This window comes from Cyprinodon variegatus, unplaced genomic scaffold, assembly GCF_000732505.1.
Source record: "Cyprinodon variegatus isolate N-32 unplaced genomic scaffold, C_variegatus-1.0 Scaffold169, whole genome shotgun sequence".
Taxonomy (NCBI): domain Eukaryota; kingdom Metazoa; phylum Chordata; class Actinopteri; order Cyprinodontiformes; family Cyprinodontidae; genus Cyprinodon; species Cyprinodon variegatus.
The window spans coordinates 1,297,009-1,324,541 of record NW_015150622.1 but is presented as its reverse complement, the minus strand read 5'-3'; the positions used below and the strand labels follow the sequence as shown (position 1 = coordinate 1,324,541).

Sequence of the window (27,533 nt, the reverse complement as noted above, 5' to 3'; positions counted from 1 at the left end):
ATATTTTCTATAACTAGCTGGTTCTCATTTTTTGATCCATTGTTTAGGGTCTAAAGAGCCACATCTTGCAGACCACCTGGTCTACTGTAGATTAATCTTCAGCTTCAGTAAACTTAAAATAGTTTTACACATAAACTAGAGCATCATCTGCATGCATTTGGAAAGAAACGACGGGTTTCTGGCAGGAATTAATATAAAGTGAGAAAAGCAGTGGACCAACTATTGATCCCTGAGGGATACCTTTTTTTAAATGTGATTACTTTGCATTATTAATTACTACAAATGAACTCACTGTTTCCTTTCTGTAGTGCTGCTGGAGCTGACCAAGCCACCTAAATATCTGTTGTTGAAAATAGTTTTTTTTTTTTATCCAGATAAAAGTCCAGTTGCTTCTGACTGTAGCTTGATTTTCAATAAACAATTCCTTTGTGTAAAAAAAAATAAAGTGTGTTCTTAAATCTTCTAACTTGAAAACAAAATGGAGAGTATTCTTCACACTTTTTATTAGAAACGCAGACTTGAACACATTTACCTGTCATTCAGTAGATTAAAAACCCAGAAAGTTTTGACACATATCTAAGTCATCCAAACAAGTCCACAGAGCTCCAGAGCCGTAATGTCCCCAAGCACGGCTCCTTGGATGTCTGGCTCTTCGGGACGTTCCAGTACCTTTAGGAGGCATCAGCACCACTTTGCACCTTTTTTCCAGATGAAATGTTTGCACTCTGTCTGCATCAGTGACTCATCTGCAGGTATTAGCTGTCTGCCCGTCTTCCTCTGCAGAGTCCTCTGAGCTGTTCACCACGGCGGCGCTGAGCGTATGGAGCTCCTCTAACACACTCAGCAGCGTCTCTGTGGAGAGACACAGACAGGCTGCTGGTCAGACCGGAGGCACCTGTGTAAATGTCAGGACGCTGACTGAGACGTGTGCAGGATTGGGGACATTTATCGTCACCTGTGGGTATGTTTCTGGGAGGGGCAGCTGCTGTGTGACCCTCTGTAACCTCATTTGGTCCGTTTTCAGCAACCTGGATCTGTAGCAGAGGATTCTCTTTAGTACGGCACAAATAAAACCGTCTCAGACGGCGTTTTGTTGATGTGAAATCATCCTTACAGGAGGCAGGTCATCTCTCTGTTCCCTCCCCTTTGGTTTTTTAATAAACATTTCAGGCTTCGTCTTCTCATTATCCGGTTGTTGAATTTCTCTCGCCTCATCGTGTTTCCTCGCTGCCTCCCTCTGAAACTCCCGTAAAGTCATAACTGTAGCAGACAACAAAGACATCTCATTAACCACGAGGGCAAAGCTGCTATATGATGCCGCTGTATGCGGTGTCAACAAAGCCAGAGCTGTTATATCACAGGCTGCATTACAAATATAACTCCCCCCTCCCACGCCGGGGGTCTGTGGCCTGAGGCGGCGCTGGGGCGGACATCACTACCTGCTTTGGTGTGTTCTCTCCTGGCAGAACTGACTCGAACCTCCATCTCTTTCAGTTTCTCAGCACATCGCCCCTCAATCTCAGAAACTTTTTCCAGTAGGGCTGAAAAAGGAGAGGTAGTATTAAAGAATAAATAACCAACAGGGAAACCCAGAACTCCACAGCAGAGAGGTCAACGAAATCCCCCCCTCCCCCGTTTCATGTATAAATCAAACTGTTCGTGGTTGCAGGCATGTCTCCAGCATTTCTCATTCCCTTACAATCTGTGTTCTTCATCTCCTCTGCTGTGTCATGAATGAAGCATGCATCTCCAGCCTCTGCTCCTACAGACAGGACTCCTCTGACTCCACAACCTTAGATGCATTTTATCAGGATCTTATGACACAGAATGACAGAAAGGAGCGCTTCACTGAGAAGTGAAAAGAATACATTAATTTGAGCATTTCTGAAAACCCTGAAAATCTGACCCTTCCATTTTATTCTGATATGATACAGATATAAACCTGATATAAATTATTTATACTTTTATTATTTAGTTTGTAGCGTGGATGATTAAAGAAGTCTTGATCAAGTTTAATTACTCAACTGACCAATATAATATCAAACAACAGGCTACAGAAACTTTAAAGCTTCACAGTCACGTTAAACATTGACACAGAAAAGACCAAAAACCAACTGATCCCGGATTCTATGAGAAGTCAAACAGACATGGCTACTACTGATTAGAGCCTGACCGTCCTGCACTGCCTCTTGGTAAAGCGAACATCGATGCAAAAGAAAATTCCTGTTATTAACAAACACAAACAGAGACACAGCATTTAGGTAAAAAAAAAAAAAAAAAAATCAATTTATAATATAGTTATACTACTTAGAGAATAAGAGTAGCATTACTATCACTACTATCAGTATGAATAAGGACAAGATCATGGAGATAGGAGATTTGCGTCACTGGAAGACCAAGTAAGTTAAGTTCCTACTTTTGGTGGATTTGGAGGTTAACTACGGTAACAAAATAAACAACCATTAGGAAAAAGATCACTGACTGAGAGGTTGTCTTCCATATTATGGTTCTTTTGTTAGCCATTTGAAATGTGTTTATTTTAATCCAAAGCCTGTTTCATTCAGTTGGCGCCTGTGTAACGTTTGAAGACGTTGACGTTTTGTTTACGTCATCAAAGACGAGTAGAATAACCTAAATATAATTTTTAACTAACATAGAGAGTGGTTACGCATTAGTGGATGTAGTCTTTCAAACATCTAAGTTTTATTGACTGTATGTGTTGGACTATGTATGAAATAAACTGTTATCCATCTAAAACATATTCTTTGTTAATATTACTTAACATTAAGTAGAAGCAGTGAGCATGATGCCATATTTAAGATCTCTTGTCCATTTTCCTGTAGTTTAGTGTGGTTTATTAACGTCTATACTAACAATTGAAATGCTAGTGTGAGAGGCTAACTTCCATCTAACTATTGAAGCTCCGTGTGTCACCATAGCTTTTTAAAATGTCACCATTATCAGAACCTGCTTATCTTTATGGCTCTGGTAAGGACTTTTTATTAACACATTCATTAACTTAGCAGCAACCACTAAACACCTCAGCAGCTTCGGTGAGCACCAGCATTCACACTAGATTCCCTCTTGGAATTAAATATTTTACATATTTTTTATTATTTAGACTGCATCTTATATTTTTTCTTTATTTTCACACTTCACAACTGTGGCTAAGTAGCTTAGCCACAGTTAGTAGCTAGTAGCCTACTTCCCTGTTCACCTTCTGTACTCATGCCCAGTATCGTTCCTCCTTTATTAATGTAAATGTACATAAAGGACATAGTAATCTTTCAGAAGAACTTTTTACACAAACAGAGGGAACTACTGGGGTATAGATTTAAAAAAATTTACCTTTAAATAAAATTGCAAACAGATAAAAAAGATCTGAAATATCTAATTCCAATAGAAGTGTTGGAATAGCTTAAATTCAAATAAAGATTTTAAAAGCTTCTTTAGTATAACTGGAAACATTGGACCCTCCTTTACATCAAGAGAAGGAATCACCTCCTCCCATCATGAGCTGAATATTTCAGCCAATGTGAAACATTTTTTAGCTTGTATGTTCCGTCCATTCATTAAACAAATATATCACATATTATAGCATTTATAGCCACAGTTGAAAATGTTCCCATAATTGATTAATCCATGTATTTAATGCAGCCTCTGTCTTAAAGTTGAGGTGTGACAGTGAGCAGGGATCTTCCACTGATAAATTACTTCGAGCACTTTACAGTTGTGCGCCTAAATGACGCTGAAATGAGATGTGCAGAAAGGAATTTTAAAGAACTCCTGTGGGGAGGTGAAGTAGACCACAGACACCCCAGAACAAGTGTTAGTGATTCAGAAGCAAAACTCATTAAAAGCAGCACAAACTTTGGTCCCTGTACAGCCTGCTCGCGACAACAGGAGTGACATGGTGAGAAAACAGGATGTTAAATTTAGATTGGGATGTTTTGGGACAGAGAAGGGTTTGCAGCTCGTCTGTTATTGTATGGAGATGCTTATTGTGACGTTTAGCCAAAGCTCTGATGAGCAGTGCATCCTCAGTGAGCATTTCTGTAGCCAGAGGCCATTCAAGTTGTTGTTCTGGAGTTAATACCTTTTCAGTCATAAAAAATATATATTGTTTTATTTTGATTAATGCAAGCTTTGGATTTTTTCCCCCAAAAATTCTGGACATTTGAGTTGAAAATGGATTTAGGTTGAAAAGTGTGATGCAGGAATCCTGAAGCAGCCTGATACTGAACTTCGTTTCTGGATCAGCAACTCACGTTTTTATTTATTTATTTATTGTCATTATACGGTAACAAATACAGAGAAACGAAATTAACTCTCTGCATTTAACCCATCCCCTTGGGGAGCAGTGGGCTGCCTTTGTGTGGCACCCAGGGAGCAGTGTGGGCTTAAGGGTCTTGCTCAGGGACCCAGAGTGGCAGTCTGTGGGAGTGGGGCTTGAACTCAGAACCTCTGGATTCCATGTGCAATGCCCCATATGTGTAAACTTCTGGAATAAATATGTTCTATAAATCACAGTTTCTGAACCTTGCTAAAACAAAGCTACAAAAACATCCCTTGTTTGATGCTGGACCAGTTTTAAGGTATATAGTCACGTTATAAAACATTTTAAACTTTACACATCAGTAACTAACTCTGGTTACATTCAAGGTTTTACTAAATATTACTACATGTTGCTGCCGTATTATCTGCTTTTGCTCATTGTGTTAGTAAATGATGCCCTTAGTTTATCTTTGCAATAACAAGGCAGATATAATACTGAGCTTGTGTGCAGAAGGTAAAAAGAAGGTAGCCTTTTACAGCTGAGCCAGTTAGCACATCACAGGGAAGTGTAGAAATAATCAAGTAAAGTCTAAGAGCCAATCCAAGGTAATAAAAAAAAAAATTTGATTTCAAGCGAAAAGACTGGAACTGAGAGTAAAGTTTGAATGTTGGTGTTTTTTTCCCTTGAAGTTGTGTTGGCCAATATTAGCGTGTGTTTTTTTTTAAAAAGCATTCAGCAGGCTTACGTTGAAATCCCGTGGAGCTCATTCATTGCTGCGCCATTCCTTTGCTATTCATCGTTAATCTTTTATCTACTTATTGATATTTAGAGAAACGTTAAGGACCTGGGATTTATAGAACTGATATTTTTCTGAAGTGTAAGAAATAATGTATTTTGAACTGACCTTTGTTGTTATTTTATCATGTTAATGAAGGAAATCGAAGCAACATCTGCCTGAAGGATCGGCCCCAAAATTCAGGTTATTTCTATAGTTCAAATTCAAGACACGTCATCCAAAGGCACTTTATAGACATAATTCAGCTAGATCATCCAGTCAGATTGGTTTAAAGTTTTCTATATAAGGAAATCCAGCTGATTACTTCGACTTGTTCACTCAAAGGCAATCCCTCATACCTTAAAAATAAATTGTCAATTTCAAGAGTCAACATCCTTATTAACAGTGACTATAGCGGTAGCAATGTTATGCTAAGAGTCTAAACCCAAACCAAGATTCTAGATTAATTGGTTCTTCCCTTGATGCCATGTCCCTGTTTGCTTTTTAGGAGCAGGAATTTTCTCTCCTCGATGTTCTGACAGGAGGCTCTGGGGACCTAAGTGTTTCTGTGGGTCAGATTATTTAATGAATATCTGTTGACCAGGCTGAGCTGTTGCTTTACTATGAGGCATTGCAGGATGGTCAGGCTCTATTAAGTAGCTGCATCAATTCTTGCAATCTGGCTTTCTGCAAGTCCTAGCAACAGATGGCACCACATCTGTTTACAGGTGGTGCCATGTAGTCTCCACTATTTAGACTCCAATACCAATGCTCACTATTGCTTCGCTTGGTTTAAATAACTTTATTTCATCAAGGTCAAATGGTTTTTGGTCTTTTTTTGTATGTGATTTTAACAACTGTACCTAAAGTTGGCCTTGATATAATCCTTTTTTTTTTTTTTTTTTTTTATCTTTAAATGACTCTGTGGGTTTTCACCCAGAAACCGTGTGCGATTCTACACAGTGGCCAACAGGGGGCCAGTGCCCCTGCAGAACTGATCCTAGCCATTGTATGGCCCCTGTACTAAAGGCATTTACTAAATACACTTCTTAGTATTATATTCAGTGACACATATACCAAAACGTATTGGTCTCTTGGATTCTCTTTTATTTTAATAATTTGAAAATTGAGGTATTGCGCTTTTAGCTTTAGTCATATAAAGACATGATCAGTTTCTATCTGCTAAATGTGATTTTAAACCATCTCAAATAAATACTCTAATTGGTCACAGCTAAATGTATCTGTTAAACTCAAGTTTAAATTGATTAAAACTGATCATTATTATTTAAAATTGGTCAAAAATATGTGATATTCCAGAATCATGAATGTACATTGACATAATATTCCAAAGAGAAGCTGTATTTGATCTTTTACTCCAAAGACTAAACACAATACTTTTGAAAAAAAATTACAATATTTCACTAACTTCTAAAGAACTTTCCTTTTAGTTTTAAGTGAAGTAATGCAGATTATAATCTATCAATATTCTAAACAAATTGAAATACCTCAAAATTGTTAAAGTTTGCTTCTATTAGATGTTTCCGACATTTTGCAGGCTGTAGGTGACAGTACCTATTTAAACAATTGGTAGAAGTTCTTATTTTTTCAAATGAGGCCAATGAGATTTCCCATTCACCAACAAATGTGACATTATGAGGGACTGTGTGTCAGGGACTGTTCCCCTCACACATACACAATCTGTATACTATCTGTAAATCTTATCTGCCATTATTTATCTTGTATCAAAAACCCGCTAATATATATATAATCCTTTTCCTAACATTCCTGTATATTCTGTACAATATGTATAATCTGTGCATGTAGCTCCCATATTCATGTTTATACAGAACTTTTTACAGTACTTTTTGCTTGTACATACACCTATAATAATATGTATATCCTGTAAAGCACTTCTGGATAGATGCAAACCACATTTAGTTGCTTTGTACTCGTGACATAGCAATAACAATAAAGTTAAATTCTATTATCTGGTCATGCAACTCAAACACTTTAGACTTGAAGTAGGTCTTTGCGACGCAAAGAATTAACTTTTCCTTTGGGTTTTATTTTCCGTAGTAATACATTTTTAAATTTTAGGTGAAGGTAAATCAACAGCTTCAAACCAGAAATATTAATTATCATTTGAATGACATGAAGTTTTAAAGCAGTTCTAAATAACTTTCAGTTTTGGTTGATTTTGGTTCAACCCAGTGGACAAAAGCTGAACTGTTTTGCCTGAAGGAGGAAAGAATCTCCCACAAGGTGCAGAGCCTAGCGTGGTAAAATCCTGATCCTCGGGTTGCCTGCAGCTGGACTAAAATACATTTCTGTTTCCAGCGACTGTGTGATAAATAGCAATGAGGTAATGAATCTAATCTGGCGAAACAATGTTTTGTCAAGATGTTGAAAACAAGAAACGTTTAACTTTGGTTTTGTACTGGATTCCTGCACTGCCCAACCTGACTCAGCAGCAACTGATGTGCTGATGAGTTTAGAGCCTTGAAACATGTTCTTTGATCATTTCACAGTAAACACACCTATAGATCCCAGTAGGAAGGAGCCGCATTGCCTGAATATCACCCCTGCACAATTTGCACAAAAATACAGTGTGTCGGGGAAATGTATTCGCATCGACTTCCGTCTTTATAACCAACAGGGAAAGGGGGGAGTGGTGTATGCCATAAAGCAGTCTGCACATTTATGGTTGTTTTGTGTTGTAGTCTTGTCAGTGTTGGTCTAATTCAACCAAATAATAATTGAACTTTATTGTTCTCACATAGGAGAAATGTACCTCTGCATTTAACCCATCCCCTTGGGGAGCAGTGGGCTGCCATTGTGCGCCACCTGGGGAGCAGTCTGGGGTTAAGGGTCTGGCTCAGAGAGCCAGAGTGCAGGCTGTGGGATTGGGTTTGAACTCACAACCTCAGGATTCCAAGCTATATGCCCTAACCACTACACCGCCACTCCCCCACTTACCCTTGCTTTCTGGGTAAATGTGCTGGAGATTTATCTTTTAATGCCAAGCTCTGCACCTATAAATCAGAGCTTTGTCCCACATGTAACACGGGCACATTTATGAACAAACAGCTGCAGACCTTCAAGAAAAATGGTTAGAAAATATTGTGTTAGTGTGAATTTAATAATTATAATCAACAAACAAAGAGTGAGGAAGAGGTGGGGGGTTGATTTGTGTTCAGAAAGGGAGGTAGGCGAATCACTGGGAAGTTCAGCATGGATAAATTAAGAAAAGACAAAGGGGCAGGTTGGTGTTAAGTTTGATTAGAAAGCATCTTCATGTAGAAAATTTGGTCTCATCTTATATCTCTTAGTAAAAATCTCAATATTTGTGATTTCAAGGTAAAAGTATGAGGGAAAAGTTTGGCTAAAATTGCATTAGACTGCTGTTGAAGGCAGGATGGATCGCCATGTGTTTGTCTGCCAATCGTTATCCAGCCAAGCTGCAACATCTGCGTCTCATCGAGGAGCCCAGCTTTTCAAAAACAAGCTTCTGACTGAAGCATTTGGAAGCAGAGCGTTTTTATGCTAAACTGTGTAGCTTCAGTATTAGAGCCATTCTGGATGAAAGAAAAATAGGTAGCAAATGTTTACAAAAAACACTCAGAAATGTTATTAATTTCACATTTTTAAGAAAATACAAGAAAAGGGAACCCCAGAGGTTCCCACTCAGAAATAATGCTTTTAATTGACTCATTTTTCTTAATCTGTTATAATCTGTGTAATTCATTTATCAAAATCAGGTGTTTAACGTCCCGGCCCTGATTTATACAGTTTGTCTGCAAAAAAAAAGATTTAGGGGTAAAAAGGGCTATTAAGGGAACAAATATAACAGTTAAAGCCGACTGGTTGAGCTCAGTGACGTTTGCTTAATTAGGGTAATAATATTAGTGAAGATCAAGCACATAACATGATTTAGCAATTAATAAAATCCATAATATATCGCTCTGAATCAGGTAGGACACTGAAAGCTAGTTTATGAATTTTTTTAATAGTTTAATTTATACATTTTCTCTTATCTCTAACTCGTATCTTAATCCCTAATTTGAGCTTTTTGATTAATTCCTTTGGCCAATCATAAAAAAATACCTTTAACAATTGAAGTTACCATCAATATGTCTAAAGAAAAGACAAGACAAATTAATGAGCATTTCTATTTCATTACTAACTGAACTATTATTGGATGACTGAGCAGCTGAGGAGTGAAAATGAAGAGGAAGGTAACAGCTTCCTGATAGCTACACTCATTGGGCTGCTCTACAATGTTCCCCTGCACCCTAACCCTGATCACCTGGGACTGCGTGTGAAACACGAGCAGAGGGAATCCTAAAATAAGCACTGCTCACCACACTTGCTTAGCTCCTGCTGGCGAAGCAGTTCACAGCGGAGGCTCTCCATGCTGGCGTTCTTCTCCTCCAGCTGGGCCTGGATCTCCTGCAAGCTTTGCTCTGCCTGCTCTTTAGAGGCCACAGCCAGCCTGACCTGAGCGCAGCTGTGCTCCAAGTCCTGCTGCAGCTGCCGGAGTTTACTCTCATCTGCAAAGAGGGCAACGGTTCACAGTCATCAGCTATGATGTGGATTTACAGTCTTCTAAAAAGCCATTTTAGTAAAAAGTGTCTCACATTGTTCTTTTAGATCAGCCAGAGCTTTCTCTACGAGCTCTGGAGTTCTTCTCAGCTCCTGGATGAGTCTGTCTCTCTCTTCACAAACCAAACTGTTCTCCATCTTTAAGTTAATGATGCTGCCAGGCAAAAGAAAAACAAAACAAATGGAGGTAAAAATGGAGCAGGAACTTTAACCCAAATGCTGAGAACCACTGCCTCACATTAAACACAGGGAGAGAAAAACGTCTGAGACGATCCCTCAGCCGATCGGCATGGCCCAATTAGCAAACAAACTCAAAATTTATGAACCTTTTAATTACAACTAAAAACCTCATTGCGCTTGAATTTAATGTGATAATCACAATGTGTTGCCTAACCGTTAAGTGTGCAATATAATATAAAATAAAATTTAACAGGTAATTTTTGCCTTTTCCAGACAATAATCTGAAAAGTGTGGCATGCATTTCTACTCAGAATCCCCACGCCAAAAACTGTACAACCATCTTTTTCTAGAAAGAAGTATTTTTGCCTAGTTTTTTAATTATTACATTTCAGATTACCTAGGTTTAGCAATTTAAACTAGGTTGCAGTATATTTTTCTGTAATGCCCCTGACCCACTTCCAGTGGTTTGAAATAGCTGAAATTTTGCATGTGCAATTATATATATCTCTAAAGATTAAGTGGTAAGTGTTGAGCAGTGATCCGTTTCATTGTATTTGAAAGAACGAAGACCACGGAAGACTTGATGGGGAATCATCGTCAAAATAAGTTACTTTCATGTCATCAAAAGTCTCCCATGGTGTGCGGATCACACATCTTTGTTCTAAACATAAGAAAAGAGAATTCAGCAGGCAGGCCTTGAGATCACATGAATCACATGCATTGCTGCTATATCTGCTGTTCATCAATATTTAGTTTGATTTTTTAGTTTGTTTTTATTTAAATTTAGATTTGTGTAACATTTTTATAATTTAAATGGAGAAAGGAAAAGCAATATTGGCCAAAAGAATCAGTAGCACATATCTAGGATCAGTTATACCAAAATAATCACCATCAGCCAAATAACCTGTATCAGTCAACCTCTACAATGAAAACAACTGTTACATCCGTCTCAGTTTAAAGACATTTATTAAGATAACATTATCAATGGAGAGCAGATGGAGGGAGCAGAGCTGCATGTGCTTCATGTGACTTCAAGCCAAGGCTGCTTCCACGAGGAAAAAAAACTAAGATTGGTAAAAATATCGTCCTAATGATGTATTGCTCTACCTCTGATTCATGCTGAGATCTGCATTTTGTTTTTTAGGTTAGGTTTGAATGATTGATTCAGTGCAAACAGAGCTAAGGGGATGAAGCTCAGAAAAGCCTGTATCATTATTTTATTTCCACTTCTCTGTGGGATGCATTGGTTCATCCCATTAAATCCTGATTCATGGTAGTTTGCAGTAGGAGGACAAAATGAAATTATTCTAAAGCACAAATAGCAATAAGACACTTAAGTTTCTATTCACACCTGTCATTTTCCGGTTCTGTCTGTTTAGAAGCTTGTTCTATTTTCTTCAGAGCCGTCTTCCTCATGATCAAACCTATAAAACAAAAAAAAACAATGTTTTATCCTCTACCAGGCTGTAAGCTGTAAACGAATGGCTAATAAAAACCTACCTTGGATTGTCTCCACTCTTCTGTTGGCAAACGAAAGTCTCTGAGCACAACTGCTGAGCTTCTCTCTGGCCGCGTCCACATCCGCCAACCTGGTTTCTAATCCCCGTCTGAACCTGCAAACTGGGAAAGTTTAAAACAATGTCTGACAAAACCCTGTGGAACTTCAGACTAAATGGTTGTACCTCTGCAGAGCCTGGGTCAGTTCTTTAATGTCAGCCTCTCCCTTCTGCTTCTGTACATTCAGTTCTGTGTTTTCTCTGCAAGCCTCTGCAAGGTTTTGTTTTAATGTCTGGTTGGAAAAAAAAACAAAACAACAAAAATCTGTCAAGGTGACCTTTTTCTCAGATCTGTACTGTTCTTTAAACCTTACCCCAGTCGGTTTTGCAATGTCAGCATGCTGATGCTGTGCGCGTTCATGATGCACACACCTGCGCCCGTTTTCTAACTACACCCCAATGTGTTGTGCTTCATCAGATTTTCAGGCAGCAGCGTAAATCACAGCAGTTTCACTGCTTCCCACCTGATTCTCCACTCTCTCCAGGTCCAGCTCAGCTATTCTATCATGCAGGCTGTGTTGGAGCACGCTGGCTTGGTGCTGCTCCTGCTGCAGCTGCTGCTCCATGGATCGCACCTAAAAAGGACTGGTGTCAAACATCAACACGGATTAGACCGGACTACAGTTTGGCGGGTGGGCGCATTACCTCTGAGAGGAGTTTGTCCTTCTCTCTTCTCATCTCAATGTCTTTGGACCGGAGTTGGACACACAACTGGAAGACTTTCTCCCTCCACAGATGAAGCACTTGCAGTGCTTTACATCCGCTCTTCATCAGAGGATCTGTTGAGGTCTGCAGAAATACACAAACAACCAACATTGCAGCCAAAGCTCAACAGAAGCAGCATCTCAATAAAAGAGCTGTAAACTGTCCAAATAATACCTAGGACATGTAGACAGAGCTATAAGACATCTATTTACCCTAGTGATGGGATGCAATAAAAATTTTTCATCAAGTTAATGTCAGGGTTTATAACCAGTCAAAAGAAAATCTATTTAAAAATGAACTCTTTAGTCTCCTAAACTCTCAGCTCAACATGGGAGAACAGTTAGAAACAGGTTCAGACCCTTTTCAGGTTCCCAGAAATGAGGACTCCAGTCATATAACATGGACTCTAGTCATTAATATTCTGATTTTCGACTTTTCGACTACCTGAAAAATGTATAGATTGGTGACTAGACTCAAAAGACTCAGAACTGGAAGAGACTTGATATTTAATCCAAAATCTAAGTTTAAAACCTGTTATTTAAAAACTGAGCACCATTAATCGCTTTTACTCATCCTGTAAACAAAGATTGTATCTCTGTTATTCCACACTCTATGAGTGGGCTGCAGCACAGCCAATCAAATCAACCTGATTTAACACCTTTCTCTCTCTCTCCCTCTTACAGAGACACATATAATACATCTCTCTATCTTTGTTGGGACTTACCATAAACTTCCAGGCATTTCTAACCTATTTTTACAGCCGAACCATGACCCTTAACCTAAACCCAACCATTACGAGTTGATACCTAACCCAAACCTAACCTCAATTCACACCTTAAAGGTATAAGTGGTCCTCCTAATTGTAAGTCAATCTGGTGATGTGTTTACGTAAAGCCGTCCTACGTGCTCGCCCTCATTTCCACTTACTGGTTGTGAGTCTGACATAGTGAAAAAATTACAAATCTTCTTTTGGAAAGTGGGTTTGTGTGAGCGATGCAAAAAGCCACTTTTAAACAGAGCGTGCACAACGATAACTGGGCTTGTGCATGCTGTCACACGCATTTACTAGGTGTTCCCTATCGGGAGCGTGTACAGGGTTGTGCTTTTCCATTTTTTTTTCCAAGTGGAGAGAGCAGGTCTTTTCAAATGCTGGTGAAAATCCTCCACTATACCTTTAATCCTTAACATGACCCTCACCCTAATACAACAATTCCCCTTTTAGGGTCCATCTTTCCAGAGCATGGCCCCCACAATGCAACTAAATAGAAAAACACACACACACAGAAAAGGCAAAAACATTGTTCAACGTTTGAAGCTACACAGAGAACAGAGGCTGTTACTGCTCCTGGGCTGTGATAGCAGCTAACTCCCTTATCAGCATATCTCTAGTTGCACTAGTTTCATCATGTGTTGAGATAAAAACTGATTTAAAAAGAGCACATGATCAATTATATACATTTAACATGCAATCGAACTTTATTTAAAAAAAGGGATTTAAAAGAACTTTAAATTTAAAGTGTCATTCAATTCATAAAATACTTTATTAGTCCCAAAGGGAAATTAGATGTTGGAAACATTGAACTCGACTTGAATTTCCTGTGTTCAATTGATACCCGACTCTGATTTCACTGATTTATTTGAGGCTTTGGCTCAAGACTTATGGATAAAGACTTGGAACTAGAGATTGACCAATACAAGTTGTTTAAGTCCAGTATGGACAATTGTATTAGCAGTATAATTACAATTTAGAAAAACATACATTTCAAATCGTAGAGGGACTCAATTTTAGTCACATTATGTTTGGCCAGAGTTACACACAAACTTCCAGTCCTTTAGGTGGCGGTAAAACACTTAAAGTGTGTTTGCCACCACAAACAATGGAAGAAAGTGTTGCGGCCAGCACCCAGATCCATACATGATAGAAGAAGTGAGCACTGTTTCACACAAAGGTTACAGTAAAATCCTGCAACAAGAGATTCTGGACAAGCAAGCGCACAAGGTCCTGAAAAAACAGTAAACCCTAGGATGAAACATTTACATGCTTGTGTTGAGTGCAAAGGAAAATCGCAATAAAATCACAGTTGCAATATTGGTGGAAAATAAATCACAATTTGGATTTTTAGCTAATTCCTTCTCCCCTATCTCTGATATGTGCTGCCACTTTTTCATGGCTGATTCCTGAAGACGATGTTACCTTCTCTTTCTTTATTTATATAACATAAATGACAAAATCATAACAAATTTTGTAAAGCTTTTAATTTAAGACTAAAATTAAGCTTCTCTCTTCTGCATGCAAGGGAACTTTCACCACTTTTTTTTCTTATAGTTTAGTTTTTTTAAGCGTATGTGCTTATTTGGCTTTCTATTTTGGCTCATTATCCTGTACAATCTATCCTGCTTTGACTAAATAAACTTGTGCCATTTTCCAACCTCGTCAAATTTTTTAGTGTAGAAATTTGCTGCTGTTTCAATTAACTTACTTCCTTTTTTATGAATATTAACAATTTCTTTTTCTCAGCTGAGCAGCGTGTTCTCCTGTCTTTCCTAATTGAAGAGCTGCTAAGAAACATATAGAGTGAATTTTGTTTCATTATTGTTGGAAGGAAAGAAAAGGTTTTGAAAATAAAAAAAATGCAATCCAGAAATGAAACTTTAAAATAACAGTTTAAGGGTTTTGAGGGTATCTTTGCTGTTTTCTCACATTTTATTTCCATTTTGTTCTTTCGATTGTTTTTTCCATATTTGTTTTTTATTTTTTTAATTCAAAAGATGTTTTTACATCCATTTAATTTTCCATTTCGTTCCTTTTCAAGATGTTATATCTTTGAATGTTCTTTCCAAATTTCTGTCTTTCAGTGCGCCACTGAGCAGCCCAATATAAAAAATTTTTGAAAAAAAAAAAAAAACTGAAATAATTCTGAGAAAACCACAGAGTTCCTGTCAAAGCCTTTTTTTTTTAAATTAAAACCTTTTTCAGGTTTTCATATCTGAATTTTCTTAAATCAACTTTCAGTTTACAAAATATGTTTTTTAATTTCCATTTACAAAACATGTTCTTTGCTTGAATGAAGGAAAATTTCACTTCATATAAATGTCTCATCATTGTTGTATAACAGGGAAAAAAATAATAACTGGCTTAAAGCTCAGAACTAACTTTAATCAACAGATTTGTATTGTTGAAATATCAATTACTAGTAAAATATTAGAAAAACATTTAGAGGTTTGATCATAACGACTGCTCAAAGGAAAGCAATGGCATTTTCTTCATTGTTGGCCAAGAGACTGATCTTTTTTGATTGGATAAAGGCAGCACCGCCAACTCACAAACGATGGGTAGAGGAGGTGATGGCACATCTTAAATTGGAACATCTTAGATTTATTTTACAGGGAAATACTAAGAGATATTTCAAGGTCTGGCAGCCTTTTATTTCCTATTTTAAATCTGAATTTCCGACTGCTTTGGCATAACTGGAACCCAGTGTGGTTATTATTGTCATTCAAATTTATGTATTTAGTTTCAGCCAAAGACAGTCTGGAACTGGGGTGGTGTGTCTGGTAGTAGTAGGATCTGTCTTGCTGCTAGTTTGTGTTTTTATCTGTTTTTGTGATGTAAATTTTGACCCTATTATTTTGTTCTGTATGGGATGTCCATTGTTTGAATATGAAAAATCAATAAAAAACACTTTGATTAGAGGTTTGATCATTTTGAGACACAAGTCAAGTTAAATCATTTAGTAAAATTAATCAATTGCAAACAATTTAAAGGTAATTTTCTCAAGGCAAGGCTTTACTGCTGTGAAATTGAATTTAATTTAACTCGTCTTTCTCTGGAACCTGATCAAAGTGATGCTCATTTTAGAAACATTCTTGTTGATTAAACCAAAAGAAAAAAAAGACACAAGTCAAAGATGTCTGTTATCTTAAGAACAAAATCTTTTGACCTGTGTGTGAAGGAAGAAAATAAATAAATCTGCTCACACTCTTAATTTTCTCTTCTTGGAGGCTGAGAATCTCATTCACCGAGTTAAGCCTGACTGTCAGAAGCTCTGTAGTCGTCTGGAGAGCCGCTTTCTCCTTGCTCAGCCTCTGCAAAATGGACAAGATTAGAACAGAAAAGCTGTGGGTTGTTGTGATGCTAGTGTTGCTGCATAAATTAGGTTTTCATTTGCTCAGTTGATGTTCCTTAAGTAATGTGAGAAGAGAAATTAAAGGTTTTATGCAATAACATCCCAGCAGTTCATTTCGATCAGTCGTTTAGATTCTCTTCACCTCAACAGCTTCGTTTAATCGTTCTCTCTCTCCGTTCTCTGGGGCGAGTTGGCCGATGTAATTTCTGAGGCTGTGCAGTGTTGCAGATTGTGTCTCAAAGGCTTGTCCCATTTGGCTGAAATATAAGCAACATTATCAGACAAAGAGGAAAATAAGGGCATCTCACTACAAAGTGCCTTGGATGCTTTGCTTCGTTTGGTCTTAAATTAATTTGGGGGGACCTTAAATGTTCTCTGAGTCCATCCCTCTCTGCAGACACCTCCATCAAAGCGCTTTTTAGCTGCAGCACTTCAGCTGTCATTGACTGAAGTCGGTTCTGTAGGTCATTGTTTGCTTTTCTGGCTGCGTCCAGCTCTGCACAATGGGACGCATTCAGCTGCTGGATCTGTAAGAGAGGAGGGACAAACAAGGGGAATTTTAGGGCACCAATAATCAGGCAGTAGCTTAAGGTGGAGGTTTGACTTCATTTGCTTCACCGGTTCAGCCCCAGATTTAATGGCAGCCAACGAGCATTGTTAGATAAAGGCGTTGAGATTTAAGGAAAATCATTCAAATTTGGATGCAAAAAGTTTAGGATTATGATGGTTTACATTTCCATAAAGGAGATTAAGGTCATACCTCTACCTCCTGTTTCATCTTTAGCTCTTCAATCTTCTCCCTCACCCTGAGAGCCTGCCGCTTGGCTTCCTCCTCAGCCTTAAAACGCTCTCTTTCAGCCTGAAGAGCTAGGTCCCTGGACAACTCCTCGCTCCTCTCTACATCTCTCCTCAGCTTCGTAATTTCCTCATTGGACTCCATTTGCAATTTTTCAAGCTACAAAAGACATTTTAAGACAAAAAAAGCAAAACAACACCTTTTATCTCTGGATCTTATCGCATTAAAAACCTGTTAAATTAAAAGTCACTGCAGTCTATTAGCAAGAAAAAAAACTAGTAAAACAGCAGAACACGCTGCAAAAATGAGTGTTACAAGATGCCAGTAAATCTCAGGTGACTGTTGTCTACAGGAGTGTGGAAATGAAATGTTTTGTCTGTCAACATCATTACCTGGAAGCTCATTTCCTTCTTCTGCGCGCTGCTGAGGCTCAGCTCCTCTCTGGCTCGGCAGAGTTCAGTCTTTGCTTTTGACAGTTCTTTTAGCATTGTCTCCAACTCATGCCTCTGTCTGTTTCCGAGTTGGATTGAAAAAAACAAAAAACAAAAACAAACAAAAAAACACAAAAACAACAAAAAAATATTTACTCCTAATAGTTGAAACATATGCAGGCCCAAAAGATTTTTAAGGCAACTTTCCTTTTCGATAAAGCTTATAGCTAGAATAGCTCAGGTTATCCTGAGCTATCTCTGTTGCCATGCTGCTTAGACCGCTGGAAGACATGGGGACCCCTTCTCTGCATTATTTCTTAGGGTAACCACTAACCTTACGTTCTCTCTGCTTTTTCTCATCACAGTGACTTCATCTGGTCTGTTTTTGACTGTTCCGCTGCCATCAACATATTCAGTTATGGATAATAGAACTTTGCCTGTTTTTCATTGTGTAGTCCTGTTTCTCTCCTAGACATAGCTATGGGCTCAGCTTTTGCTATGACTAACTAGATTAAGGATCTGTATAAAAAGTTATTAGTTCCAATATTATTGAAAGTAAATTACATATTTGAACAAAGATTTGAAGAATTTTTCGTCTTTAAAAAATTTAAATCTGAAATGCTTTTAAATAAACAAAGATTTGAAGAGTAATTAACCTCAGTTTACTATTTTATTCTTTCAGATTTTCTCAAATCATTCTTTCTTATTTTTTTTTCTCAATATTCTTCAGATTTTACTTTTTCAAACTTTTTTTTTTTCGCCCAAACATCAGATGTGCAGGCAGAGACAACGTATGAGGCCATTTATTAGATATATTTATATCTAATAAACCTTGGATCATAGCAAGTTATATGGCTTCTTAAAAGACTAAGAGAGTGGAGCAGCGATTTCCATTAGTTTACTTTTAATTAAAGTTATTTTGCCCACTTAAAATGAAAAAAAAATCTTGTTGGTCATGAGATGTGTAGTTTGGTATATGTAAGAGTGCTGCTTTGGCCAGGGTGAGTGTCCTCTGGAAGGAATAAGACGCTACACCTTTCAGACAGAACTTTTTGTTCACATTAAAACATTAACTACAATGAAATGTGTTGCTGAAGCTTGTGATATAGTACAAAGTCCTGTAACACTGTGTCTCTCCCCATAACCCTTTAATTACACAGATGCTAAAACAGCCCAAAAGAAATAGAATAAAAGATGAACACATTACCTGCTCATTTTATTATCATTATTACATTTAATGTGGTTTGGGAGGGAAAAACTGTTCTCCATTTCTCTACATTATGCAACAGAAGTTGGGGGTGGGGGGGGGAAGTCGTAATTCATGTACTTTCAGACAATTGCCTGAATGTACACAGAGCCAGCTGTTTCCTGTATTTTCATTGTTGGTTTTAAGTTGTAAATGATTGATAGATGGATTCAAAATGATAAACAAAACAAAAAAAATGATTTCATTCACTGTTTTATTTTATTGTATGCTCTGCATAGATTTTCTTGTGCTCTGAGAATGAGCTAGCAGTGCACAGCTTAGATGGAACACGGATCACATTTTTTTCCAATTAATAAAAATTTCCATATCTTATTAAGTATGCTTTAAATGACGAATATAGCATGAATATATATACATACACATTACATGTAAATGTTTAAACACTCGCATTTTATTAGGCACATCTGGATGGTACCTGCTTGGTATTTATGTTGCATAGATTTAACAAGATGTTTTTAAATAATCCAGGGGTCCATATTAACAGGAGAGCTTTACATCGTTGCTGCAGATTTGTCGCCTGCACATCTAAAGTAGCGTTACGGGTTTACTATGGAGGATATTTCATTATGCTGTGATCACCTGTTACAAAGAGTTTTATCTTGATTGAAGAGGGGATAATAAATAAATAAATAAACTAAGGATAGTCGAGGTAAACATGCTCAGGTAGGCTGCTTGGCTTAAACAAGGCTCATTTTGGTGTTCAGGGGTGAAAAGCGTTCCAGTAAAATAAATATATCTCACAGATTTACACCACCAGCCTCAACTGTCATAATGAAGCAGGACGGTCGTACCAAATCTCTTCTGTACAGTTATCGTTCAATTTCAGTAATTCCGTGAGCTGTTTCCTATTTTTAACCAACTGGATCGGAACCAGGAGAGCTCCCCTGCTGCTGTGGCCTCGTTAGTTCTGAGTTTTGTGCTGCCTTGTGAACGGCTGAATGGATGATTGTGTTAACAGGTGTGCTAAAAATTTAGGCCGGCGACCTGGAAGACATCACAGTGATTTTGTCTTAGTTTTTTTACTGGTGCTGAATCTGATAAAACTGAGCAGCACCTCCAGTTTGGACCAATTATCATCTGGAAGCAAGAAAAGTTAAGGCCAAAGCATAGCAGATCCGACTGGACAGAAAGTCTAGTCATACGACATCTGTAGCAAACAGCACACCTGAAAATAATACGGTTGGCGTTTCTCTGCAGCTGCGTCCAAGACTGTACGATTAAGATAGATCAAGGCTCTGTTCTCCAGGGACCACGAGTCCTGTGATCAGTTTACGAAGCCTTTAGTCAGAGGTTATATGTTAAAGAACTCAAATCAGAGCTTGTAGAGTTGGACACAAGCGGTGTTTTAGCCTTTAGCTACGCCCTATAATGCTAAAGGCCAAGCTTGGCAGATTAAAGACATTGTTCATGTGCTAAAATTAAAACTAAACCATAAAAATGTTATTGGGTGAACACATAAGTAAATGAATACCTGCTGAGAGAGATGTCCTTCTCTCTCAGTTCTTCCCTGTACCTCTCTGCTGTCTCCTTTAAGGCCTCCACTTGGCCTATTGACCTTTCAGCTTCCGCCTTGTGTTTCTCTATTTCCAGAAGCCACCCCGGGTCTGATTGGAACCACTGCTTACCGCTTTCTGAGGATCTGCAGAAAACAGAGTTTACAACATCCAACTTAACTGTGTTTATGTTATTACTGACAATATAAATCAAGGAAGTGTAATTACCCAGCTCTAATGTCTGGTCGATCATCTGCAGAAGTCTTTCCTCTGCTATTATCTCCTCGAAGCATAAGGATTCTCTGATTTTCCTTTTTTAAGTTCAAGATTTCCTGCTGGGTCTGTGTGATGGCGAGCCATGGGGTGACAGCACTGGGCTCCTCTGGTGGTTTCCTTCTTACCGCTGGATTGACCCAGGGTGTATGTGGAGGGGGCGGTTGTGAAAGATCAGGTGTTCCTGAGGCCCCCGGAGCATCAGCAGGTTGGATAGTCAATGCAAAATGTGAAGGGGGCATCAAATCTCCCTGGATGCTCCCTAAAATAATGACACAAATCAAAATAGACATGCATTGAAAAAAAACAGCGCTAACTATAAACGCATCACGGTAGAAAGAAAAGCATCAAAGTCAAACTAATTTTGTAAATTTACTTTCCATTTGTTACCTTAAGGAGACTTAATTCAATACATATAGTGTTAAAGTGTTAAATCAATAACTAAATGTATGTTGTGGCTTACTCCAAGTTAAATATATAGTTCTATGGTAAAGGAGTTTAATTAAAAGTAATATCACTAATATGAAAACATTGGGATTTTAAATATTCAAATGACCCAATATGTCAAATTCAGTAGGACATTTTTTTTTAGCAGATTTGTGTTGTTTTTTTTTACTTCCAAATGGATGTAGTGCATTGTGGGAAATGTAGTTTAGAGAAAATGTCCTGAACCTGTTTATCGAAGATTTTTAAACTAAATCTTGATAAAGACATGGTTCAATAATTTTGCAGCAGTTCTTTGATTAAAAGCCTGAATCAAATAAAAATTAAAATAAAACAAGAATGTTGGATTATTAAAAATCAACTGCTCACTTAAGATATGCCTCATGTCAGGGTTTTCCCAAACATTTCTGCCTGTGAACAAAAGAAAAATACCAAACTGGAGACCCACTAAAAATACATAAAATTCCCTTGCTATATGTATTTATACTTATTGTGAAGTAATTTTGTCTATTACTAAGTAGATGGATGTTTAAATTCATAATTTCATATGTATTTCAAATTTATATGTGCATTTTAGAATTTTAGGTTTTACGATTATTTTTATTGATGATGTGTGAGTCTGTTAAACCCTAATAATACCTGCCTGTTACATGTCAAAACTAATGTTTTCCCAAGTAGTTTATCTAATTAGGACATCTGGCAAAGATTTGGGAATGGAACGAGAGTGTGTCCTTGATCTAAGAACATAGTGTAATAGTTTAGTAAGGCTAGAGCCATGCTTCATGTATGATGTGATGATGTGGCAGACTGTAGTTGTATAAAATGCTTCTCTAACTGTAATTCTGGGCCAACTTCAACAAGATCAGAGCCCGGTTGGTAAGCACTGCCTTCTGTAACCCTGAGCCATTCCTTGGGTCTGATTAAGGTTACAATCCCTGTCTAAATCTGTTGTCATGTCTCATGGTTATTTAATACATAAACATTATGAGTGTTATTCAAAGAGTTTGTCTAAAGTGATCTCTTCTCAGGAAAGAACCAGAGAGAAAGCTTATAGGTGTAAACACAAAGCCTTCCTTTACAAATAGTATATTTAATGTTTAAATCAGCCTAGCACTCATACTTCTGTAAATCATTTCAATGTGTTTTGGCCCTCCACTTACCTCACCCCTGCCTTATGTAAGGTCACCAGAAGAGAAGGGTCATGTGCTTGGAAGCTACTTTGATTTTTTCTATTTACATGATTAAAAATGACACAATATTTTTTTTTACACAAGTCACCAATTAAACAAAAAATACATGAATAAATCAAACAAAAAATTATGATGGAGGGCAAATTAAAGTATCAGCAAAGCATGCGCCTTACACAAAAACTTTGAAAAAGTAGGAATTCAGAGATGATTTTAAGTAATTTTCCTTTTTTACAGCTTTGCGTTAATATAATTGTTGAAAAGGGTAGTCTAAATTTAGGGCTGAATGATATGACTTTAAAAATGTAATAAGTTAACATTTTCTTATCAGTTAATATCAATAACTACTGATTAGTCTTTTCTTTACCTCTGTATAAGGACCAGGGGGAACAACTTTGAAAGGCCCAGATGATCCCATAATACCATGTGGCTTTGGATTAGAGTGCAATGGAAATATTGAAAACCTTATGAATTGTACTATTTTGATCTTGTCACTTTCACTATATATATATATATATATATATATATATATATATATTGATGCTGATTATTTGTCCCGCCTTACTTTTGGCATTAACTGCAGTAAATGTCAAATCTACCCAGAAAAACTATCACGTTAGCTATATCACAAACAGGCGGACTTACGGTAGATGAACTAAATTATACAATATAAGGGCTGCCAACTTTTCACCAAACCTTAAGGTGAGATTTTGAAATAGTTTGGACAGGAAACCCTGTCAGGGTTAGATGAGGATGGGTGCAGCTAAAGGTTGTAGGTTTTCAAAAGATTTAACTGAAACAAAGTGGCAAAATGTGGAATTTTTATAGCAGAGTAAATGTTACTGAGTAACAATAAGTGGTCTGCAGTTATGTGGAACATTTTTCTCATAATATACATAATTTTCTATATTCTGGTGATTTTTAGAGAATTGAAGTAAAGAAGAATGGGCCCAACTAAAATACTTACTTGCATCTTAAATATACTTTAAACTTAGAATTTCACCACTTTGTTCATTAATTATTCTCTGCAGCTCAAGTAAATTAAACAATGAGGAAATAATAAGCTATTACTGCATTACTGGCAGTGATACAAGAACCAGCGCATCGAATCCCATGCAAACTACACTGTGTTTGAATATTTGGTAATAGGCGAAGGATTAAAAAGCTTCATTCATTATGTTATTAGTTTTTCTTACAATTGACAAAATGGCTAAACAGTTCAGACCTTCTAGGAGGCTGTAGATTCAATAAAAACTCACCATGACAGGAGATAGCACTTCTCTGGATGTTTCAGTTTGGAAGGTGTGATGGAAATTAAGTTTTTAAACATATTCAATGGACAAAAATAAAGATAAATGAATAAGATAAGTAATAATAAAAGAAAAACATCCCTGTGGTTTCTTCTCTATGAATCCAGGATAAGTGAGCTGTTCTGCACATCCTCTCTAGATGTGGTTGGTCTTTTCTTGGGTGGCTGATCTTTTGAAAAATAAAATGCAATGGTGCTTTTTCTTTTTGTGGACCGTTTGAAAGGCAAACCTGGAACTTTAAAAATGTAAATATTTGTGTTGGTTTAATTACTCCTAAATGCCAACGGGAGATTATTAAACTAGACTGAGCAATAATCATTTAACTTGTGAGCAAAACATGGACTAAAACTGGGAGTAAAAAAAAAGCACCAATAAAGAGAAAACAAACCATTGGATGTGATCCTTTTTATTGTGAGAAACTGGGAATATGGAGTGAGAGTGTGTGAAGACACTAAGATGGGTGAGTCTCACTCCTAATGGGTGAGAGTTGGCAGCCCTGAATATATGAAATAATAGAAGCTGGTTTATCATCTGTTTTGAGTGTTAACTAATTTCTAATGTTTAACAAGAACTTCTATAAAGGGATAAAAAAACAGTATTTCATCAGTATAACAGAAAGTACAAAGATTGAAATAAAAACTTTTTATTTTAAGTCTCCTACTGTGTTTATTTTGTTAATTATCCTAAAATTGGTCTCTTTGAATTTGGGGGAAACTGGAAACTTTTTAGCCATGATATGGACTTCAGGAAAAAGAAAAAGACTTAAAAACAGGGTTGACAATTTTATTATTGAGTTTTATGTCAGTTAAGTTAAAGTCCCAAATATAAAGCTACTGATAGCTTTGCAGGCTCTGGTATAACTTTGTAGTTTAAATAAAATCTTCGGAATTCAAAAGGTTAGCATCTGAATCCCTCAAATCACAAACAGAATATCCATTTCGTATCATGAATTGTTCAAAAATGTTTTCAACTTGTTTATTTCTGGTGTTTACTCTGTTGTTCCACAAAATGGATTCACATGAGGGAAAGTTATGGGTAAATAACATCTTCCAACATCAAACTACCTGCCTGTTGAGAGTTAGCTTTATGTAGCAGGAATAAAATGCTAATATTCTCCTTTAATGTAACATTGAACATTAAGTCAGAGGAACATACTTGGAGAGGTGAAGTCAGTAGGTGCTATGAGCCTTTCCTTTACGTAGCTTTGTTTTTCCATGTCCAACAGAAAACGCAGGAAAACAAACTGCAGACCATCGATGTTTCAGCTCGCGCTGGTTGCGTAGTTACGGTTTATTTAGCCCCAGAGCTCACCGTTAACTTTTACCCCGGTAACAGTTTTACTTCCTGCTCGACATAAACTAGACCGACAATTTATATTTTTATTTCTCATTTCATTCCAACACAGTACTCGTGCGGTTAACCTAAATGTGATGTTAATCAATCAAATACTGTGCCAACATAAGCGAGGTGCATGACGGGAAGAAGGAAGGAAGTTGCCCGCAACAACCTCTTGGTGTTAATTTTTCCCTAAATAGTGTCTCGCAGGTATTAACGTTTCTGGCATTACTGGCATGGTTCTCAGCGTAACATTTGACTATTTCACGCCCAATATATTTTGATAGGGATTATTTGTTTGATAAATATAGGTATAACTGTCATATAGAGCCGCTTAAAACCAGAAGTCAAAAATATAAGTTAAGTAAGTACTTGAGAGATGATATTTACTCATAACTTCACCCCTTATGGATCCGTAGTTTGGAATAACAGAGCAATGTTAATAAATAGAAAATCTATTTTTAAAACTGACTGGTATGAAAGAGGTATTGTATTTGTAACTGACTTAATGGACAGTCACTGTGTTTTCCTAAATCATAGAGAGTTTACTAATACATTTAATCTGTGCTGTACTTAGGCTATAAGGAATTCTTCAAAGTATGCAAAGCTATTCCTGAAGCTCTAATCTATCTCATCCAAAACACTTTAAGATATTCAAATGTTACTCCATCTTTACCCAAATTGAAAATTGGAGAATATTTTGTGATTGATAAAAAATGTAATAATGGTATACTTATGATTGCCTTGAAATTATTTAATGATTATTATAATAGTTTTTTGACAACTAATTTGCCCTTAATTGAGAAGGCATTCTCTAAATTTGTTAAATGGCCGGTTTCACCAAAGGTTAAAGAGACACTTTAAAATCTTGCACAATATTTACCCAGTGGCAGAATCTTTGCATAAAAGATATAAATTTGATTTAACATGCTGTGCCTTTTTCCCTTAATCATCTTTTTTTCCCTGTCCCTTTTCTTTTAAACTATAGAGAGACATCAAAAATTGGTTGTCCCTTAAAATTGAGGACATCCAAGAAATAACAATCACCCACGTATTGTATTATGTTGATGACCTTGATAGTAAGATTTCAGATATGGCTAATATAAATTTTTTTCTTGTCAAATATCATATACATTGCTGTAAATGGAGAGGTTCTACTCCTTGTTTTGAAATTTTTCTCAATCAATTTAAATTGTATTACTCCTCATTGAAAATTTTGAAATCTGTTTCTGCCAAAAATGTAACTGCCAGTATTTCTACTTTTCTTTTGTATTAAATCTTGCTCTATTTTTATTCATTGGCCTTTTTGTTTATCTATCTGTTGTTGTTTTTAGCCCCATGTTTCTGTGTATTTTTTTTCTCTACCGATGTTGAAATGTCTGTACCTCAACGAGACTTTGTACACTATTGGTTTGTTATATAAATTAGTAAAATATATAAATAAATAAATAAATAAATAAATAAATAAATAAATAAATAAATAAATAAATAAAAACTTGAGAGCGGATGGGAAATGTCAAGAACTTCTTCTTCTTCTTGTTGAAATTTGAATGGCAGTTGGCAAAAATGTTACGTGAGCATTACCGCCACCAACTGGTAAGGAGTGTCGACCACATATGTCAAGAACTTGATGTGAGCAGAACTTTAAATTCAGTGAAATGTCCTGTATTGATTGATTGATTGGTTGATTGATTTTTGCCAAAACTAAAGTGTCTTAATTAAATATCAACCTTAACATAGCTGTTCCAAACAACCGAAACTAATCAGGATTTTTAAGTTGAATCTCCTTGAACAAATTCCGTAAAAAATCAAAAAATATCCACTGGACTTGGTTTGAAGTCCAGGTGGATAGTGGTGGTTTAAGGTGCTGGCTAATTTTCATAAGAACCACTCATCAGTTTCCATTTGCATGTTTCCAAGCAATACAAGGCCTTGTCTATATAAAGACTCAAACTCACTGCGGAGCCAGACATTTGAATTGAGAAAGCTTCATGGAGAGGTGGCAAAACGTCTTCAAATCTTGGAAACCAAGTCCAGTGGATTTTCCAGTGGATTTTTTTTTTTACTTTTACGGAATGACTATGACCTGGATGACTGAGAATCTTCATCAGCATATCTCATAAGAACCGAAAAAAAAAAAAAAACATAATTCTTCAGAAAGGCAGCCATAGAAATCAGATTGTTGTTTGCAAATCTCCTAGAGAAAAAAAAATCGGTATTTTTCCACAGCAGAGCGAAGCAGCTTCCGGTTGGCCTCAGATGTGCAAGTTAAAGGGGAAGTCCGGTCAGCAAGGATTGATCAATGGATCATTATCTATACCTAAAACTAATATGTTTGCTGTGATTGAATGAATTTAGCATTAATCAGTAAAAAAAATGAAAACAATATTTTTTGTCGCAATCACTGATTCCAGGACTGGCCATTTTTGCACAAATATAGGAACACCTCACTCCTTCCAGCAGTGACATCATGGTGCGGTAAGCCTAGTGTCATTCTCCCCGCTTTACAAGCAAAATCAATGGGAACAACTAGACACATCTGCAATAAATAACAGTTATTTACGATTTTGAGAGGATTTCACCATTGAAATTCGCCAAAGCTAGTTAAACTGACAATACCCACGTGCATGGCAGTTGGATGTCATATTTCAGCGGGTAAAAGGGAAAAAAATAAGTTATTTAACTTTTCCTATTCATGATCCTCCACAGACGGGTTCGTCGTTTGATTACCAACTTTAAGAGGGAGGATTTTCCATCAAACTTCTGGCCAGAGAGT

At 36.9% G+C, this 27,533-nt stretch overlaps 1 protein-coding gene across 1 annotated transcript; it reads right to left on the bottom strand.

Annotated features, from left to right (window-relative positions):
• LOC107086971 (coiled-coil alpha-helical rod protein 1-like) lies at positions 1 to 24,883 on the bottom strand. The gene is made up of 19 exons (XM_015378289.1): positions 24,578 to 24,883; positions 20,437 to 20,743; positions 20,187 to 20,354; positions 17,410 to 17,527; positions 16,982 to 17,176; positions 16,585 to 16,748; positions 16,364 to 16,478; positions 16,073 to 16,180; positions 12,035 to 12,178; positions 11,854 to 11,964; positions 11,516 to 11,622; positions 11,334 to 11,446; positions 11,185 to 11,257; positions 9,689 to 9,807; positions 9,413 to 9,601; positions 1,440 to 1,541; positions 1,115 to 1,260; positions 956 to 1,034; positions 1 to 852 (listed from the first exon to the last, which is right to left on the bottom strand). Exons 1-19 carry the CDS (start codon positions 24,636 to 24,638, stop codon positions 743 to 745), a joined length of 2,529 nt encoding a protein of 842 aa, XP_015233775.1. The 5' UTR covers positions 24,639 to 24,883; the 3' UTR covers positions 1 to 742.
• Positions 24,884 to 27,533: the final 2,650 nt, after the last annotated feature.

Bases quoted from the DNA above. Each gene is read 5' to 3' on its own strand.
- LOC107086971 (XM_015378289.1), bottom strand. From the start codon at position 24,638: ATGGAAAAACAAAGCTACGTAAAGGAAAGGCTCATAGCACCTACTGAC. The intron at 20,355-20,436 runs GTAATTACACTT...TGTTTTCTGCAG, and splicing joins CGACCAGACATTAGAGCTGG to ATCCTCAGAAAGCGGTAAGC. The intron at 16,181-16,363 runs GTGAAGAGAATC...TCCATTTTGCAG, and splicing joins GATTAAACGAAGCTGTTGAG to AGGCTGAGCAAGGAGAAAGC.